Source organism: Alternaria alternata, assembly GCF_001642055.1.
Source record: "Alternaria alternata strain SRC1lrK2f unplaced genomic scaffold CC77scaffold_9, whole genome shotgun sequence".
NCBI classification, from domain to species: domain Eukaryota; kingdom Fungi; phylum Ascomycota; class Dothideomycetes; order Pleosporales; family Pleosporaceae; genus Alternaria; species Alternaria alternata.
Window position 1 is genome coordinate 1,080,202 of NW_017306198.1, and position 18,694 is coordinate 1,098,895.

Here is an 18,694-nt window from a genome sequence, read left to right on the forward strand (position 1 = left end):
AGGGATAGCTCTGCCTGTGCGGGCGCTAGTCATATCCGGACGCGTTCACTCGCAACCCTCACCCTCTGCACCAGAGGCCCAGCACCAGGGCCCACGTTTCGCCCATGTGACGATGGAGATTAGTCGCTGGGCCAGCATTATCTCCGCCCGTTAGCATTCACTCCAAGCCCTTTGGCGCGCGAGAGACATGGACGCTGCCGTCCTGTCACGGCTCAACTCGTCATCGTCCCCTCACATGGCGTCCCCTCACCCTTCCAAGCTTTGCGCACAGCATCGCCTGGAATTTTGGCCCTAGTCTTGCACCGCCTCCCCAACCATGTTTGTGCCGCATCGCATCTTGCCATGGCGCCTCCTGGCTTTGCCCGCGCAGGCGCGTAGTTTCTCTTCGACTTCGCGTCGTCTTGACATCAGGCATGTGTCCGAGCTTCCCTCGCGCACCAAGCCGTCATACATACAGTCATCCAACACGCTGCTGAGCCTGCAATGGCCCTCGCCGCCGCGCAACATCCTCGTCACCAAGAAGAAGCGCACACCAAACATCACCGAGTCTGTCATTGAATTCACATCGCACATACGCTCCACCTACCCATCCATCAACGTCATCTTCGACCCTGAGACGGCCCAAGAGCTACACGAGCAGCTGTCGTTTCCCGTATACACATACACCCAGAGTCAGGGCGCACCACACGATCTTTCGGATAAAACCGACTTGGTCTGCACGCTTGGAGGCGACGGAACGCTGCTGAGGGCCAGTAGCTTGTTCAGCCATGCCGATAACGTACCTCCAGTCTTGAGCTTCGCCATGGGCACCATCGGCTTTTTGGGCGAGTTCAAGTTCAGGGAATACAAGAGAGCATTCCGGGAGGTGTATATGAGCGGTGCGCCGGACACGTACTCTACCCTGTCCGATTCGCTAGGAACGAGTCCTCCTACTCCCCCAACATCGCCAGACGATCCTTTGGATAAGCCACTAAGCTATGCCGACATACGCGGCAAGGCTATGGGCAGCAACAGAACAGCGCGCATCTTGCTGCGTAACCGACTGAAGGTCGGCGTCTTCGGGCCCGACGGGAAAAGGATAGGCGGCATCGAGGGCCAGGGCGACACGTACGCACTAAACGAGGTTACCCTCCACCGTGGCTCCAGCCCGCATTTGAAGATCATCGACGTCTACATCAACAATCGCTTCCTTACCGAGGCCGTCGCCGACGGTATGATCATCAGCTCGCCAACCGGATCGACAGCATATTCGCTATCTTCTGGAGGGAGCATTGTGCACCCTCTCGTATCATCGATATGCCTTACGCCCATCTGCCCTCGATCGCTTTCCTTTAGACCACTGGTGCTCCCCGCTGAGACACCAATCACGTTGCGCTTAGGCAAGAAGAACCGCGGTCGCGAAGTCGAGGTCAGCATTGACGGGAATACAATCACCGAGAAACTGGGCACGGGTATGGAAGTCCGAATAGGCGGGGAGGTAGTCAAGCGAGACGCTCGAGGTTGGGAAGGTGGCGTACCCAGCATCGTACGTGGTACGAGCGGCAAGGAAGACATGGCTGAGGATCATTGGGTTGGTGGGTTGAACGCTCTCCTCAAGTTCAACTACCCATTCGGTGATCAGGAGTCTTAGACACTCTTCACTGTTCATTACCATGGCTAAGCAAGAGCCCCAGACCTTAGTCAAGTCCACCATTATGGCTTTACAAATGGGTTGCTCCACCCAACACCCTATGTTTTCCATTTCGCTCTTATAACGAAGAGTGTGGACCATGAAATCATAACAACGGACAACTAGGCTTATAGCGGCGCATGTATTCGAAAGTAACAAACCAGCTATACTCACACTAGCTTGTGCTAGGTCGCCTGCGACTCCCAAATCCCTCCAGGGTCAGAGTGCTTCCTCGCTGAGCCTGACCCAGTATCAACATATTCGGGCTATCATCGACCAGTGATTGCCCTTGTTGATCTAGATAAACCAGACTCGCCCGCCACAATGGAAATCGACTAAACCTAGCAATTGACACAATCAACCACTTCATCGATTTGCGCCCCGATACATGCATTGGTGCGACTGCGACTGTTTAATCTTCGCCACCGTGGCTGTTCTTCCATGTTCCAGCGTAGTGATGGGTTACTAACTGTGGAGATAGTATCGCCTCCTCTTCCGGGCTATAGGTGTTTGTCATCGGCGCGAAAGAGCGACCTGGCATGAACAGCACGTCTCCGACAAGCTTAGGCTGCAGAAGCTCCTCCGTATCACTGCCCACCAAATTGCGGTTCGTCATGCCACCTAGGCTCTTGTATACCGCACTCGTTAGACGTCTCGGGCCTGTAAACTCGACTGTGTCTCCCATGATATCCATCGTGGTATTCTCGACTGTTATACCGTGTTCAGCTGTCTTATCAGCTAGCTCCTGCAGGATGTCGTTGATGCACTGCATCAGATGTGGTGACCTGGGGTTTGCCATGATGGCCCATATTTCCATCTGGTGCAGGTAATTACCCGGCCACCCATGGTCGAACTCCCAGCCCACAACAAGACTCGTGTTTCCCTTGTACTCCGCTGGGATCCAATCGTCGATGGGTATGCCCTCACAAGAAACGTCAAGATCGAACCAAATGCCACCCTGGTCCCAGAGTAACAGGTAACGAAGGATATCCGCCTTCCATATAGGAACTGGTAGCGCTAGGAAGTTGTCGACAATGTCGGGCCGAGACGCGAATGTTTTGCGAACATACTCGTCGCTGCTTTCGTCGGTCATGAAGCGCGCTTCGTATTCGGGGTTGGGCTTGATGCAACTATCGGTCCAATTTCGCGCTTCCTCTGAGAGGCCACGCGGCCCTAGCTTATACCATATCAGTTTGGGTATTCCTTCATACTTTGGTATTGCGGTCGCTCCTTGGATGTGGACTGCAATATTATCTTGGACAGAGCGGAGAGTGCAGATCTGGTAAATGAAGAAAATAACACACAAGGCGACGAGTGAGTGATAGCTAAGAAACCTGAAATGTAACCGTGCTAACATAATGAAGGTGTAGGTTGCTCAATGAACGCTGGTGGTAAAGAGTCCAAGGTGAGTCGATGTATAGGGTTCAGCATCTACACCAGCCGTCATAAGGCTGAAGCACGATCGCTCACGACGAGGGGCTATGCAGTCTCAAAGTCAGCCCAGAACTAGAATGAATCTTAGACTATCCCTGTCACTTTCGGAAATGAATGGTGCGGGTTACTCAAGAGGAAGGATCCAACGAAAACGCTCAGTGTGACGAGGTGGTACAACATAAGCAGCCACGCGCGCAACAAAGGAGTTGCATTCCTCAACGTCACGGGTTAGCCCTATTGGTCAATAGGACTCCACAACCAATGTTGTGAATCGCGCACCCTCTCGCCCCACGATATATATACACTCGCACCGGCACGGGGGTTTCACACAAACTGGCCCTTGGAAGGTTGAGAATGTTGTGTCCAGTAATGTTTTATCGTGGAAAAGCAAAATATGTCTCAGCCTGATTCTATGCCCACTGGGCTGAAGAGGTTATACGAAGCCTTCACGGACACCAGTGAATGGCCAGTACTTATGCCAGTTGCCAGCCCCAGATCATCACACGCAATCTGGGAGGCCTATCCAAAGGTCTGCCGCATGCGTGGTGTTACGCTCCCTATTCTGATCAACATACGTTCTCGTGCGTACACCGATACTGTCTCTTGCCACACTATCAGCCACGGCAGAATCGTCATGGTATTGGAGGAGCGGATCAGACAGCCCATTTTTCGCTCGACCATGACATTGACATCGATATCGAGATTCTCTGCCTGTAAGCCTGAAGCATGGCTTCGCGCGAACTTGCTTTCAGCCCCCACGCAAGGTCTTGAAGCGTTTTGCTTCCACAAGCCGCCTGATTCAGCCTCACGCATTTCCTCCTTTCAAATCACACTGCTTTGATTCGCTTGTACCCTACGGAACTTGTCAAAGTCGCCCCCTATCCTCTCACCTACTTGCCTCTCTGAACATCAGTCCTTCTCGCTTGGTTGTGCCTTTACTGGGACATTGAGTTATCGTATTCGACATCCTGTCTTAATTCCCAGCACTCATGCAATTCATCGTTCCGCCGTGGAATCCGACACCATTGGATTTCAGCGATGCGCAGGTATACTATTTAGGTGACAAACTCACGATCTACTGGACGGAGCCACCGGCTGGCATCACCTCATCTATTCTCCTATGGCAGGCAAACCGGACGACGGGCGTACTCGTTGGAGACAAGCAATATATCACACGTACGAAAAACCATCATCTCTGACATCTATCGGAGTAACTCTGACTAACGATGGTGAGCAGAGAGTGTCGTGAACAAGACTGACGTGGTTTGGCCTATCACGACTGACTTCAACCTGACCTTGTCGAACCTGTTCCAGCTGACCCTTTACCAAGAGGGTGAAGCGGACCCAGTCGACTTCAGTCAGTATCTCTATCTCGAAGATAAGGCCGACTCGGCATCGGCTTCAATTTCGTCGGCTTCGTCTTCACTCCTATCAAGCTCAACGACCTCTGCAACAACCTCTTCTTCCAGCGCAGGAAGTTCAATACAAACCAATGTACCAACAGCCGTACCCATGCCCAGTTCAGCCTCGCCCGCGAGCAGCTTCCCCACCTCAGCTAAAATTGGAGTTGGGGTTGGGATACCTGTCGCGCTCCTCCTCGGATTGATCGTCGGTTTCCTCTTGTTCCGTCACCACAAGAAAAAAGGGGTTGATCGGCCCAAAACACCCAGTCCTCAAGTCTCTGAGCAGTACAAATATGGTCATTACGCACCTCCTTTAAACGAGGCTCCACCTGATAGCTTGATAGAGTTGGATCCGCAGCACGCAGCAGGGGTGCATGCACACAAGCCGCCAAACGATGGGGCACCGCCAGTGAGATACGAGATGTAGTGAGTGGATGTTTTGTCGACGAAGGCACATTGGCGCATGAACAGAGAGTGAAGCATTGTTCCAACCACACGCGAATTCTTACCTGTATTCAGCGACTATTGCCCAACTTTTGCAAACTGTAACATAACCTTGTTTAATTGATAAATCAAATCACACCTGCTCATCATAATGCAAGAAGTTAGTCATGAATTGGCGGTTCTGTCGACGTTGCCTAGATGTTGACTATTGACTATTGTCAGTCTGCTTACTTCCGCTCTATTGGTGTACGACAACACGAAAGATGCTTTGCTTGGCCGCCTTGCCGATTGACACATCTCTCTCCGGTCCGTATCTCCCTCAAGCCTGGGGACTGGTCAACGCCATTTTCGCAGGTAGGCACGGGCATGTAAACTCGCGTCAACCTGCGCAGCGCCACCGCCACCGATCCAAAGTGTCTCCATGTGTAGCAGTGACTGCATGAGTGGAGATTACGTTCGATATGAGCCTCACTAGACACGTTTGAGATTGTGTCAGGCAGATACCGCGTCACTAAGCATCGACTCAAGTCTGGGTCGGGCGTTGAACGGGAAGACTGAAAGTGGCCAAGGCTCCGCAATCACGACAGCAGGGCGACGCCATTCATAAATGCTGTACGTACTGAACCTTCGAAGGTTCGCACCACAATGACTGCTGAACGCCTATAGATTGTAGTGGCTCTCATTGGAAACGATACAAGGACAACAAGGACAAGTTAAAAACAGTCACAAGGATAGGAAGTATGAGAAACCAAACAAACGTAGGTTTGCCATACACAAAACCATAACAGCATGCTCGAATGCGACATAACAAACTCGTCCTTCTTTCAGACCATGCAAACGAAAAGTCGCGACCCCTGAAACGACGTGAAACGAGCAAACGACCCCACTAAACCACCACCAGAAAGTATTAGCCTATCCGGATATTGTCGAATGTCGACCCATGTCTGGTTTCTTCCCGCGAGTACGTGGGGAGGAGATCTGAGCGCATCGAGCCTGTGGAAGGAGTGCGACCAGACTGAGGGCTGGTATAGGTGTATTTGACATCCTCGAATGGCGTTGCTCCGATGACGGTCTCCGACAGACTGTCGTAATTAGGTATCTCCATTGAGTCGAGCTCGATACCCTCGTCGACCTCAGTATCCTTTGACCTGTTCGTGTTCCGATCAAACTTCTTGATGCAGGCCATAAGCAGTATCATGAAGAGCATGTAGCCTAGTAGGCTGGTTGTCCACGCGAGGATAATTGTGCAAAGCAAGTAGACGTCTCCAGCAGGCGGGTTACGGATGAGGATGTTTGTGATGTCGTTGATAATGTCCTCGCTGGGTGCTTGACTCATGGACGATGGTATGTGGATTGAGTCACTATATTTCCAGTAGATATCGCCACGATGGTTGCGGAAGTCCATACCCAGCGTTCTATACACGGATTTAACTTTCGTCCAGCCACATAGTCTACCACTTTCGAGCATGGTAGTCTTGTAGCCGTTGGCCACTAGAGCATTGGTGAGGATATTTGGGTGATAGGTGGTGTATTTCGTGACAATGGCGTAGTCGAATATCTCGTTTTCTCGTGAGTCTTTGAATGTGATCGTTGCGCTGCCGAAGCCAGTATACGAGAGATTGACAATACGCTGATCGTGGTTCTTGGCGTTGTCGAGTCGCGGCACGTTTTTGGCGAAAATTGAGGCAGGTGAGAGCAACAAAAAGAGAAGTGAAATCAAGAACATGGCCTCGGTGTGAAAACAGTGTTTTTGACGTGAGGAATTGATTACTACTCGCTATGAAATGCTTCGCCGAAAGAGTTGCGACGCCGGAAGAATGGGGAGGGATGTGGAGAGAGGTGAATGGGCGGGAGGGCGATTTCTTATAGGCAGACATGACTGCAAGCAATTTTCCTCGAGGCAGGTAAGATGCGATGACATGGGAAGGAGAATAGCACCTGCGTCATGTATGTCGCGAAGTCCAGGTATGGGAAGGGAGGAGCGACGACAATACATTTCAATTCCGACTATCGCTCAACCTTTGACAAGGGTGTGCCCATCGCGAGGAATGACGTTTCTTCCAAGATCAAAGGCCAGACAAGGGAAAGTCAGAAATCTGACCAGCGGAAGAAACAATCGAAATTCTTGTGTCTCAATAAAAGAGAGGATCGAGAGTACTGCCTCCATATTTTCTTATCACAAGCTATGTAGGTGTTGATGCTGCAAGCGTGTGCTAATTCTTTACCATTGCACTCTTCTCCGTGCACTTCTCAGCAGGTATTGAGGATATCTCAGCAGGTATTGAAGATAGCATTCGACATATGGACATTCTTGAGAGCTACGTGGGCCTGTCCGTTCGGATGGGCGTCTTTGACATGGGAGCATAAAATTGTTTGGTATGTGCTCGTACATCGTGAGGTGAAATTCGGCTGGAGATCAACAAACCTGAAGAGAATGATTTGGGCAGGGTGCGGCCTCGACTTTGTCGTAGCGTGTACTTCGCTGTAGGCCGGAAAGAAATGATTCGTGGAGGCACTGAGATGAAGCAGGATATGGAAAAGTAAAAGTGAAGTTTCCTCCACAGATGTGTGTCTTGTGTAATCGTGAGGGTCGAGTTCTCTGTTCTAGTACTTACGGTCCAAGCGTCCTGTGCAATCAATTACACATCAGCCGAACCTAGTGTCGCTCTAAGCGACCAGTCATACACTTACGTGTCAGCGAGGACATCCTCGGTAGCTTTCTCGCTGATCATCATAGTAGGCAGCACTGGGAAGCCTCCAGGCACCTTAGGAAACGAGCTTGCATCCACAACTCGTAAACCCCTTGTTCCTCTCACTCTGAACTTGCTATCCAGTACGGCGTACTTGTCTCCATCAGCACCAATCCTGCAACTACTACTAGCATGGTGGCTGTAGGCCTGCTCTTTTATGTACGCCTTCTGGCTCTCGATTGTACAGTTTTGCTTCCCAATCACGCCTTCACATGGATGCAGCTCGCGGAAAGGAGCCAACGAGTCAGGTGCCGATGGATCTACTTTCGACAACCAGGAACGTACCCATTCGGCACCCTCGTAGATAGCTTGAAGATCTTCCTCTGCTCCATCTTTGAAGAAGTTGAGGTTAATGGCAGGAACGTCACGCGGGTCAGCAGATCGAAGTTCAACGGTACCCGCTTGGGAGCGTGGGTTCATATGAACCATTGCGCATTCGTACTGCGCTGGGCCGTAGGTCTCATTAAAGTACGGAGGTCGGTTGGGAAAGCTGCTGGTAGGTTAGCGGATGTTCAATAAATTGTGTGAACAGCTGCAATTGCATACCCTGGCCAGAACCCCTCGAAGAGAAAAGAACCACACCACATATAGATGTCTCGGATCCCCAGTTGCGAAGTAGAAGTCTTCCAAAAGTTCGGAAAGACCTCCGACATGCCAGTAACGGGACGATTGCCTAGCGATAAGATACCAGCCTCATAGTTGTCAGCCATCTGTTTGCCCACACCAGGCGAGTCTACCACTGGTGCAATGTTAAACTTGGCAAGTTGCTTAAGCGGACCGATACCGGAAAGCATAAGGAGCTGTGGTGAGTTGAAAGCTCCTCCAGAGATGATCACTTCCTTTGACGCGAACACCTTCCCCGCAACGCCTTTGACGTTGGAGTTGTAACGAGGATCAGCACTGTAGAGACTCTTCCCATGCAGGTACTCAATACCGATCGCTTTTGGAAGACCGAGAGAAGCTTTGTCGAAGATGATCTTGGTTGCTAACGTGTCCAGCGAGATAGTCAGAGGATACTTGCCGGAAGCAGCCGTATCTCGAGCGTAGTAGCCGGGCGACGACCGACGTCCATTGGGGTTGATATGAGAGACCCCTCCAAATGGTCCGACAAGATGATCGCGATCGGATTGAGCCCCGTTCATGTCGCGCTGTAGTAGTGTTGAGGTAGAAGACATAGAGTAGCCCGCAGCTTGCGCAGCTAATCCGCTGAGCTGTTTGGCATCTGCGCTGGTCGTGTAGCCAGGATCCATCATAGTCATATCGAGCCAACCGTCATGACCATGTTCGTATGTGCTGTTGTAATGCACTTTCTCAAGCTTGACAAGATATTTTCTCATATTCTCATGCGACCAAGTGTCGTCTCCAGTCATGTCAGCGATCTCATCCCAATCCGCATCGTTGGGATTCATCGTCAAGCAGCCATTATGCATAGCACAGCCTCCTAGAGTGCCTGCGCGTGGGTAGTACTGTATGTACAGTCAAAAGCCGCGTTGAGCGCATGAATCTGATATACTTACAATTCCCAGAGCGGTAGAGTCTTCGGGGGGCACAGTGCCAACGTAGAAGCTTCCATCTGGCTTACGCCAAGTTCTATGCAAGTATCTTGCTTCCCTGGCTTCGTCATCAGAGTGCTTCACGAAGAAATCCCATCGCTAAACGATCCGTTAATTGTGTGTCGGTCCAATTCGATCACACACTTACTGTGGCCGGATCGTTGCCTGCTATATTGAAGTTCAACCAATTCGAAACGTTGACGTTCTCCGTCTGGTCATCTCCAGCTTCAAGGAGCAGCACAGAGTGACCGGCTCTGGCAAGATTGGAAGCAAGCGGTCCACCGCCAGGTCCAGAGCCTACAACAATGTACTCATAAGTTTTGTTGTCGATCGACGTAGCGGCCAGAGCCTTGACACTCAGTAAAGCAAGAGCCGCGATAATCGACCTGAGAGGAGCCATGATGGACGAGGTCTACGAGAGACTGAATACATCGATAGCAAGTTGAGATGCTCGAGCTCAAGTAGGTTCTCTCTCCAAGCTTGAGCTAACCGGTAGGGATGATCTGCAAATATCGCCGGATATGCAGGCACAGAGCGCAATCAATGCAAGGCTATTAGTCCACCCGACACGACGGCCCGACATAAGCATAGACCCTCTTTCGGCCAATACTGGCGAACAAGATAAAGTGTACAACTCGCGTAACGTCTTCTGCATATATCCCCTAGCTTTCGCCTTGCTAGATTGAGTGCCTGGGTAGGATGGCAAGCACTTATTGGTCCGGCCATACCGTTGCATATCGTGCTGCATGATCGACGCAGTAATGGAATTGTATTGCTGATATCAGCTTCCAGGCTGTTAACATGTCTGCGTTCGAACGGTGAAGCTGTAGACAACAGACTAATTTTACACGCACTGATCGCAGAAGGTTACGGTGTCGGATACGTCCGATGTCCGTAGGTTGCTGGAGTGATTTGAAGTGGGTGAACGTCACTCATTAGCAGGTAGTTTAGTAAAAAAAATCGTGATATGAAAATCCGTGGTGAATTTTCTGAAGATTCTTTACCCATATTCATCCAAAGTTCTGAAGATGCAGATACAGAAACACTTCATGCGCTGTCGATGTTTACCCGTGCTCGATGGATGAACTTCAGCAATTTTGGGAGCCCATTGCCTCTGCGGCTTGCGCATCGACATCGAAGCTCCAACTTATGGAAGCCTGCAAAGCGCCAAAACTTCTAGAAACAGACATGTTCCATAGGCGATGGGGCATTTAGCGCCGCTTAGCCTCAAACAAATTCATCGGTTTCGTCGACCGCCTCATCGTCTCCTACCGCCTCCTCGCCCATACCGTGAAGCAGCTCTTCGTCAACAAGCGGCTCAGACTTGATCTTTGTAGTAGTGGTCGCCTTCTTGGTGATTCGCCCAGTCTTGACAGCTATATGCCGAATCAGTAAAGCAAAATAGTGAAAGAGGGTGTTCGCAAAGCGTACCGCCCTTGGGAGAACCAGCGTCGCTCTTCTTGGTGCGTGTCTTCATCGGACTCTTCACGGCGCCCTCACGGTCCGCTGCTTCATCTTTGAGCGTTGTAGCTTCCTTCTTGTATCTACGCATCCGATTTTCGAGGGCGTGATAGGTCATATCCTCGCCATAGATGCGAGCAACTTCGTTGATGTTGATCTGCGCGACGCTGGGGTTAGTGTGGCTGCTACAGGGAAATAGTGGTAGCTAGTTCCACGTACCTTGTTGTCGAGAGAGGCGAGAGCCGCGATGAAGAGGCGCTCGAGAACGTCTTTGTCATTCCAATTGACCGGCATTTTGGCGACAGCACTGCTGACTGTCAGCAAAGGGTCAGATACGTACACGTCAGTTCGAGCACATTGGGAAAGACCTGTAACGGCAGTTTTGTATAGTTGTGATAGCTAGGAAAGGCACAGGGTGGGGTTGTGTAAACCTGTGTCGAGCTGTTGCGACGACTGCAGGAAACGCGCGCCCGTCGATCGGAGCAGTAATTAATGTAGGAACAAACTCACCTCTTGAAGATAGCGGACGGAGTTGCTCTGTAGACCAAGACGTCGTGGAATGCCCCTGTCAGCGTATTGGGGTAGTCGAATGTCCGACAATAGAAATTGCGACTGCGGATTGTCCGAGATATACGTGGGGGAAAGTGAAGGCGACGTCTAAAAACGGTGGGCCACAGCTCAGTCCACTACCCTTCTCCGCCTTCACACCGCTCGCGTAGTTCCCACGATAGACGTGGTAAAGGCAAACAAATCGCTTAAGCCGCACATGGTCCACACAAGGCGATCTACTACGCGTAATACATGCGTGGAGGACAACAGATAGAACGGGCCGTCTACGAAAGCACTCAATCGGTATGATGAGATGATGATGGGAAATGGCTCCGAGGATCTAGAAATGGTTTGGCTGCGGCAGTCGTTATCGCGCTCTCAAGGAATAATGTTAAAGTCCAGAGTTTCCAAGTGGTCCTCGGCCATGACAGATCATGTTTGATCAGCGTCGTAAGCTCTAGTGCATGGGTCCTGCGTGAGAACTTGACATTATCTGCTCTCCCACTATCTCGTCATCTCCTGACCTTTTTACCTTCAGCTTTATGCCGTTTCGCCTCCTCTCTTGGGTCAATGACCAACAGCTCCTCTTCGTTCTTCCGCTTCCACTCGAGATCCTTCCCTAATCTGTCTTTTGCGAAACTCAACGAATGTGACATCCATCCCGCGTCGTCATCTGACTCCTCTTCATCCTGCTTGTCCCAGGCTTTGCAAGACTGGCAGCCCACTATGAAATGCAAGTCACATGCAGCCTCATCTTCATCATTGGCTCCATTCGCATCTCCATTGGAGTTGCCATTCGTTGCTTCCTCGGGTAGTGTTGGTGTGACGGTCTTGGGGGCTGCGGTGGAGTCGGCTGATTCTAGTTTCGACTTGAATCGGGAGAGGATGTCCAGTGCAGATTGTTCGTCCTTTGCGTTGCCACCAGCCCCTCGCTTCCTTCCTCGTGTTGTGGATGTTGGCACCATGGCCTCTAATAGCGACTTCTTTTTGGCCGGCCCTGTATCTTGGGCGGAGGTGTTTCGCTTCATGGATGCCTTGAGGTCGGCGATCTGCTGGTTGACACGGTCTAGTTTCGATCGTTTCTCAGATTCAGGCGAAAGCTCGCGTGGTGGAGTTTTGGCTTTAGGCTTGGGTGGCGACCGGAGCGCGGCTTTTGGAGCGGGTTTGGGTGACGGAGACCTCGGCGGCGATTTTCGGGATGGCTTGCGTATGGGTATCTCTCTCGTCTCCTCGGGTGCTTTCGACACGGGCTTTTCCTCGCCTGCACTGACCAGCTTGGTGTTGAACTTGGGCTTCTTCGCAATGGGCGCAGAGTCAGCCTCGGCTGCATCATCGCCAAAGCTGAGCACGTTCTTGCCGGCCTTCCTCTTGTGCTTCTTGGCCTTCTTCGTCTCGGGCTCTGTGCGCGCAGCCACCTGCACCCTCTTGACCATGTCCTCGAATGGGTTGATGATGATCTCGGCGCCTGTGACTTTGGTGGGATACATGGGCTGATCGTCGCTTCCGTCCCGTATCTCGGCCTCGGCCATCTTCATTAGGTTGTAGATGGTGTCGCCTGCCACCCGGCCGAACATGGTGTTCTTCTCCTGCAGCTCTGGTGTCGCCGCCAGGGTGAAGAAAAACTGGCTGCCGTTGTCGTCCTTCTTTCCCGTGTTGGCCATGCCCAGCAGGCCTCGCCTCGTGTACTTCAGCCGGCTGTGGAACTCGTCCGCAAAGGGCTCGCCATCGTAGCTGCTCTCTCCGCCCTGGCCGGTGCCCGTGGGGTCGCCGCCCTGGATGATGAAGCCCTTGACCAGGCGGTGGAAGACGGTGTTGTCGTAGTAGCCATCGAGGCACAGCTGCAGGAAGTTGCGCGAGGTGATGGGCGTCTGCTTGGCGAAGAGCTCGATTTCGAGGTCGCCGGTGGTGGTGTGCAGGACGACTTTGGCGGTCGGGTTTGGCTCGAGGTTGTACGTCGTACTCATCTTGGCGGCTGGTGCTCGTTATCCAGAATGCGCCGTGGTTGCGCTCGTGGACGGTACGCGAAGTCGCGTGGAAGCTCGTGTCTCGAAAAAGTTGGCCAGTGAGAGCTGAGCAGTCTCGCACGGGCCTCGGGTAAAGGTGCCGCGACGTCATCCTGGCTTCCCTCTTTACTTCGTATTTCAGCCACACTCGCACCGTCATCTGCACTTTCACCCCTCGAGACGATGCTGATACTCTGCATATAAGACTGCTATTGCTGTCCTGCCATCTGTCCCCTGCACCACGCCATTAGTTCCTGGATCTGGCTTTTCGTCAGCTTGACAGTTGGCATCATGTTGCCCTACATCAACGCACGTACGTATCTGCCAACTAAGCACATACCAGATGTACTGACTACCGTGAAGCTTTCGAATATGTGGCCGGTATACTTGGAAACTCGGCTGATGAGCGTAAGCATTTCCAACTGTTCCGTCCATATGCCTGTTTTGCTAACCCCACCCAGTGAAGCTCGTCTTCTCTTTTTACCTGTCCTATCCCTTGGCTGCTGTCCTAAAAAGGATACCGGACAAGGATCCATGGAAGAAGAATGTTTTCGTAATAAGGTGAAATCCCTCGTCCGTAACATATCACCATCTAGTGTTAACAATGACAGCGTTTCCATGTTCTACCTTGTTGGACTATTTGACCTGTGGTCCGGCCTGCGGACCATATTCATCAGTGCCGGCGGTGCCTACCTCATCTCCTCTAAAGTCCACTCCCCGTACATGCCATGGATCGGCTTTGTCTTCCTTATGGGCCACATGTCGGTGAACCACATCTACCGACAGGCCGTCAACGATCCATCTGTTTTCGACATCACAGGAGCTCAAATGGTCCTGGTCATGAAGCTCACTGCCTTCTGCTGGAACGTTCAAGACGGTCGACTTCCTGACTCTGAACTTAGCGAAGTCCAGCGAGATCACGCTATCCGGACTATGCCCAGCATTCTCGACTACATCGGCTACGTCTTCTTCTTCCCTGCTATCATGGCCGGCCCAGCTTTTGACTACGCCGACTACAGCCAATACATCACCACGACTATGTTTACCCTCCCCCCAGGCACTGATCCATCCAAAGCACCACCAACACGCAAGAAGCGTAAGATTCCTCGCAGCGGCATGCCTGCAATTACAAAAGGTGTATACGGTACTCTCTGGCTTATCGCATTCATTAAATTCTCAAGCTGGTACTATCCAGCTTTCTTCCTCGGTGGCGAATACATGCAATACAACTTCTTCCGTAGGATATGGCAGCTCTATATGCTCGGCCTCACTACTCGCATGAAGTACTATGCAGTTTGGAGTTTGTCTGAGGGTTCATGCATTCTTTCAGGAATCGGCTACAACGGCCTTGATCCCAAGACTGGCCGACCCAAGTGGGACCGTCTCACCAACATTATGCCACTCGAGATCGAGAGTGCGCAGAATGCTCGCGCTTACCTTGGCTTTTGGAACATCAACACCAACAACTGGCTGAAGAACTACATGTATCTTCGAGTCACACCAAAGGGCAAGAAACCTGGCTTCAGAGCTACTCTAGCGACCTTTGTGACCAGTGCGTTCTGGCATGGCTTTTACCCCGGCTATTACCTTGCGTTCGTTCTAGCTGCATTCGTACAAACTGCTGCAAAGAGTAGGCTGCCTGTCATATGTCTAATGCGTCGTATGCTAACATATACCAGATGGCCGCCGTTTGATACGCCCACTATTCATGACGCCCGACGGAAAATCGCCACTACCCTCGAAGAAATACTACGACCTGTTTACCGTTATCCTCACACAGACTGTTTTCGCGTACGTGGTCGCACCCTTCATCCTGCTCGGCTTCTCCGATACCATAAAGGTCTGGGCAAGGGTCTACTTCTACACCCTCATTGGCGTCGCCGCATCCTTCGCGTTATTCTCGCGGTCGTTCCCTTTCCGAAAGCAGCTCGTTCAGCGCCAGTCGGCACGTACACCACAGCCCGCAGCCAACAACTTCGACGACCCTGCGATCGAGAAGGCAGCACGTGAGGAAATCCGAAGAGAAAGGCTAGCAAGGACCAACTCGGCAGATAGTGTTGCAGGCCATGCTAAGATGCCTCTCTTGGGTATTGCAGACGACCCTGAAGCAGAAATTGACGAGATAGTAGCAGAAGTCAAAGCAGAGATCGAGCAGAGGAAGAGGAGGGGTAGTGTGATGCAAGGGTTCGACGTCAAGAAAGCCGTGCAAGAGAAGCTGAAGCAGTTTAACAAAAAGGGGTAGAGCAGGATACACTTGAGGCAATACTTCAGTTACAGAAATGTATACGGGATAGGTATGAGAACGTGGCCGGTCTTGAGCTGAGCCGTTCAATATAGCCTGAATACATATGCAGTAGCAAGAGGTGGTGCGGGCTTATTTCCGAGCTTTTCAATAATCGACCGGACATGACCCAGATCTTCGTGCACGTCCATTGCTCCTGCCCAACTTCAAAGACTCGGGCAGATCATACCGCCCAGGTCAACCGTTCAACTCAGCATCAGATACCGGCAACAACAGAGATTGTCACCTCACGTCGGAGGTAGCGAGTGTCGTGGATCCCAACGTGGCGTGAACTCTATTTCTGCGCCGTCGTTCGGTAGTGCCGGATTTTTGACACCGACGCCGCGTCACTTCAGCGCCACGCACGAGAGCCCCGAGCACTTCTGCACCTGGTGTTTTGGAAGCTCCTGTCACCGAAAGTCTACTTCAACTGCCGAATTGCCATTAGGTTGACAGCCAATCTATGATCGCCGAATCACACATTACATGCGATTCTTGGAAGTTGCCAAAGGCCTAGAACGTTGACAAGTTGGTTGCGCAGATCGGTCCGACAAATCGCACAATCGATCGCGCATCCCGCTGGATCTGAGACCCCCTAGGCGCACATCCGCATGGGGCGCCAGCCGCTCAATGTCAACAACCCAACTCCGTTCATCAGGTTGCAACGCTCACTTGCAGCATCGTCATCTCCGAGGGCCAGGTACCTGGAAGGTATATCCCTGTTCAGCCTACTGTACGATCGCGTTCTTTCAAGCCTTTCTGTCCCTGCTTCAACACTTGGCTGCATTTCACTGCCGGATGGTCAGCTAACGGTGCCCCTTCCCTGGACTGGCTTAATGGCCGAGTGATGCATTCCAAACCATTGCTAGACACGAGGAAGATGTGTAGTGTTTGCGCCACACTAGCCTGATCCGACTCCACTTCCCGAGGACATGCTTCTAGTGTTCTAATTCCAAACACGCCATGTCGCGTGTCGAGTGGACATTCTAGCATGACTACCACATTTCAGTTCCGCCCCAGGATACGGCGAATGCCGAGATGATGTACCGCCGGCTTTGGGTATGATTGGGACCGTGTTGAAAGTGCTTGAGCTGATCCTGCTGCATGGTTTTCACCCCCCACCCCCCACAGTCCGTCTTTGCTTCTCTCGACGATCATCGCATGGACGCTCACTACGCATGACTGCACATTCACTTTGGCTGATAAAGATTGGTGGTCCTCCAGACTGAGCGCACTGAAATGGGTGTGCCGGACAATGGCCCTGTGATTGCTGGCGTAACATGGATGTTAACGGTGTTGAGTGGTGGCTTCTTGGGCATCAGGTTCTACGCAAAGATGAGTCGCAAACAAGGTCTTTGGTGGGATGATTACATTCTAGCCGTTTCTTGGGTATGTTGAGTTTCTGTCGTAATCACGACTTCGCTGACACTTTGCGAACAGGTCCTCCTACTGGCTCAGGCCGCCATCACCCAAGCAGGACAACAACTAGGGTTCGGGAAGCGAACAGAAGATATTCCAGTCAAATATCTCACCACAGTTGCTCTTGGCATGTCCGTTGCTGCGTCGATATCTTGTTTCGCCTCGACTTTCTCGAAGATCTCCTTTGGCGTCACTCTACTCCGCCTCACGACAGGCTACCTACGCTGGTTCGTATGGTTCTGCATCGTCACCCTCTTTCTCATAATGTTGCCAAGTGCGTTGGCCACATGGGTACAGTGTCACCCAATGGAGAAGGCTTGGAATGACACTATCCCTGGGACTTGCTGGGATCCCAGTCACTCCATCAATTATGGGATTTTCAATGCTGCATGGTGTGCTGCGGCAGACTTTGCGCTTGCGCTTTTGCCATGGTATCTTATATGGGGATTACAGCTAAGGCTCCGCGAGAAGATTGGAGTGGGTATCGCTATGAGCATGGGTGTTTTGTGAGTGTCATTCAAATCGCCCTTCTGGTTAACGGCATCAGATCGCTAACATTGGACTTCAGATCTGGTGTTTGCGCAATCGTCAAAGGCGTATATGTAATTCAACTCGGACAGGGGGACTTTTCCTTCAACGGCAAGGAGCTCACCATTTGGACTGCCGTCGAGACAGCGACTGCCATTATTGCCGCCTCCATCCCCATTCTCCGTGTGTTCTTCAAGGAAACGATCTCTTCTTATTCGCGCTCGCATACTCGGACCAACAAAAGCGTGCCGCTGTCGAGACTGAACCAAAGTCAACACTCTGCAACTACCACGACCGTACATGCCATGGGTAAAGGAAAAGAGGGCCACTGGACCGTAATCGAAGAAAACGGAGATGACTCCAGTCAGAGAGGTATACTGGATGATGAAGAGCTGGGAAGAGTTCACCGTATGACAGCATACGAGGACGATCATATCATGCAGACGAACACGGTCACGGTGACCATCGAGAGCGATGCTCAGTCTGACCACAAAGCCAGGTCTTTTCTGGGTATAGCCCGCTGATATTCTATTTAATGGAAATTTCACTTGCAATACCTTTCCCGTTCATTCGCGACTTGTCTTTCTCGTCCAATCACCACCAGCATATTCAGGGTTTGAGATTTTTTCGCCTTTCCAGAAAACCCCACGCCCGGCTTTTTAGCCTTATAATATAGCAAGAAATATAGTATCAGCAACAATCCTTCCACCGATCCAAGATTCAGAAGAAGGCGATTCGTGACAGTAAAGGTGGGCAGACAAGAACGAGACTGTGCTTATAACCTTTGAACAAGAAGAGGCGACCACATGTGGGGTTCGTAATGTCCAATTGGATGTAAAGAATTGCATTCTTCAAAACTAAGCACCGGGCATACTGCGTTCATGGCGTATCAGTATTCACTTGGTGCCTTGATCTTTGCTCATATTGCTCGTCTAAATCGCCTTCTCATCCCTATATTGGTCGTCGATATAGTAGTAAAGGCCATCACTACAAAGCCTCCTAGTTAACTCTTCGCACTCAGCAGCAGTTCGAATATCTTCATACCATGCTGACTTTGGTCGGACCTCATTGACTAGCAAAGATATCTGCTGTCAGGTTCTAAGTGTGATAGCCTTTCTTGGATTGTTGATCCTTTGAGGGCGTCATCGTCGTCGAAGGCGGAATTGTGTTTTCGGGCTTAGTAATTGTCCTAATGTCGCG

The 18,694-nt window shown here is 51.4% G+C and overlaps 8 protein-coding genes across 8 annotated transcripts; 4 read left to right on the forward strand and 4 right to left on the reverse strand.

Moving 5' to 3' along the window:
- Positions 1-48: 48 nt before the first annotated feature.
- On the forward strand, positions 49-1,856 carry CC77DRAFT_871504 (ATP-NAD kinase). The gene has a single exon (XM_018533493.1). The coding sequence runs from the start codon at positions 317-319 to the stop codon at positions 1,628-1,630; it is 1,314 nt and encodes a 437-aa protein (XP_018386794.1). The 5' UTR covers positions 49-316; the 3' UTR covers positions 1,631-1,856.
- A 225-nt stretch (positions 1,857-2,081) lies between these two features.
- On the reverse strand, positions 2,082-3,100 carry CC77DRAFT_1030960 (hypothetical protein; the record flags this gene model as incomplete). The annotated part of the gene is made up of 2 exons (XM_018526624.1): positions 2,082-2,911; positions 3,025-3,100. The coding sequence occupies 2 exons, from the start codon at positions 3,098-3,100 to the stop codon at positions 2,082-2,084; spliced, it is 906 nt and encodes a 301-aa protein (XP_018386795.1).
- A 992-nt stretch (positions 3,101-4,092) lies between these two features.
- Positions 4,093-4,933, forward strand: CC77DRAFT_1061057 (hypothetical protein; the record flags this gene model as incomplete). Its single annotated transcript, XM_018528388.1, has 2 exons — positions 4,093-4,279; positions 4,341-4,933. 2 exons carry the CDS (start codon positions 4,093-4,095, stop codon positions 4,931-4,933), a joined length of 780 nt encoding a protein of 259 aa, XP_018386796.1.
- A 711-nt stretch (positions 4,934-5,644) lies between these two features.
- On the reverse strand, positions 5,645-6,685 carry CC77DRAFT_1089579 (hypothetical protein). Its single transcript, XM_018529481.1, has one exon. The coding sequence runs from the start codon at positions 6,674-6,676 to the stop codon at positions 5,858-5,860; it is 819 nt and encodes a 272-aa protein (XP_018386797.1). The 5' UTR covers positions 6,677-6,685; the 3' UTR covers positions 5,645-5,857.
- A 952-nt stretch (positions 6,686-7,637) lies between these two features.
- Positions 7,638-9,744, reverse strand: CC77DRAFT_988465 (alcohol oxidase; the record flags this gene model as incomplete). The annotated part of the gene is made up of 4 exons (XM_018536274.1): positions 9,402-9,744; positions 9,218-9,352; positions 8,247-9,166; positions 7,638-8,190 (listed from the first exon to the last, which is right to left on the reverse strand). The coding sequence occupies exons 1-4, from the start codon at positions 9,651-9,653 to the stop codon at positions 7,638-7,640; spliced, it is 1,860 nt and encodes a 619-aa protein (XP_018386798.1). The 5' UTR covers positions 9,654-9,744.
- Positions 9,745-10,217: 473 nt separating this feature from the next.
- Positions 10,218-13,227, reverse strand: CC77DRAFT_1049918 (hypothetical protein; the record flags this gene model as incomplete). The annotated part of the gene is made up of 5 exons (XM_018527596.1): positions 10,218-10,629; positions 10,685-10,871; positions 10,934-11,021; positions 11,055-11,082; positions 11,796-13,227. The coding sequence occupies 5 exons, from the start codon at positions 13,225-13,227 to the stop codon at positions 10,481-10,483; spliced, it is 1,884 nt and encodes a 627-aa protein (XP_018386799.1). The 3' UTR covers positions 10,218-10,480.
- Positions 13,228-13,557: 330 nt separating this feature from the next.
- Positions 13,558-15,508, forward strand: CC77DRAFT_934413 (MBOAT-domain-containing protein; the record flags this gene model as incomplete). The annotated part of the gene is made up of 5 exons (XM_018534379.1): positions 13,558-13,579; positions 13,630-13,674; positions 13,728-13,827; positions 13,878-14,896; positions 14,946-15,508. The coding sequence occupies 5 exons, from the start codon at positions 13,558-13,560 to the stop codon at positions 15,506-15,508; spliced, it is 1,749 nt and encodes a 582-aa protein (XP_018386800.1).
- Positions 15,509-16,663: 1,155 nt separating this feature from the next.
- CC77DRAFT_871691 (hypothetical protein) lies at positions 16,664-18,089 on the forward strand. The gene is made up of 3 exons (XM_018533496.1): positions 16,664-16,936; positions 16,988-17,472; positions 17,535-18,089. The coding sequence occupies exons 1-3, from the start codon at positions 16,787-16,789 to the stop codon at positions 18,016-18,018; spliced, it is 1,119 nt and encodes a 372-aa protein (XP_018386801.1). The 5' UTR covers positions 16,664-16,786; the 3' UTR covers positions 18,019-18,089.
- Positions 18,090-18,694: the final 605 nt, after the last annotated feature.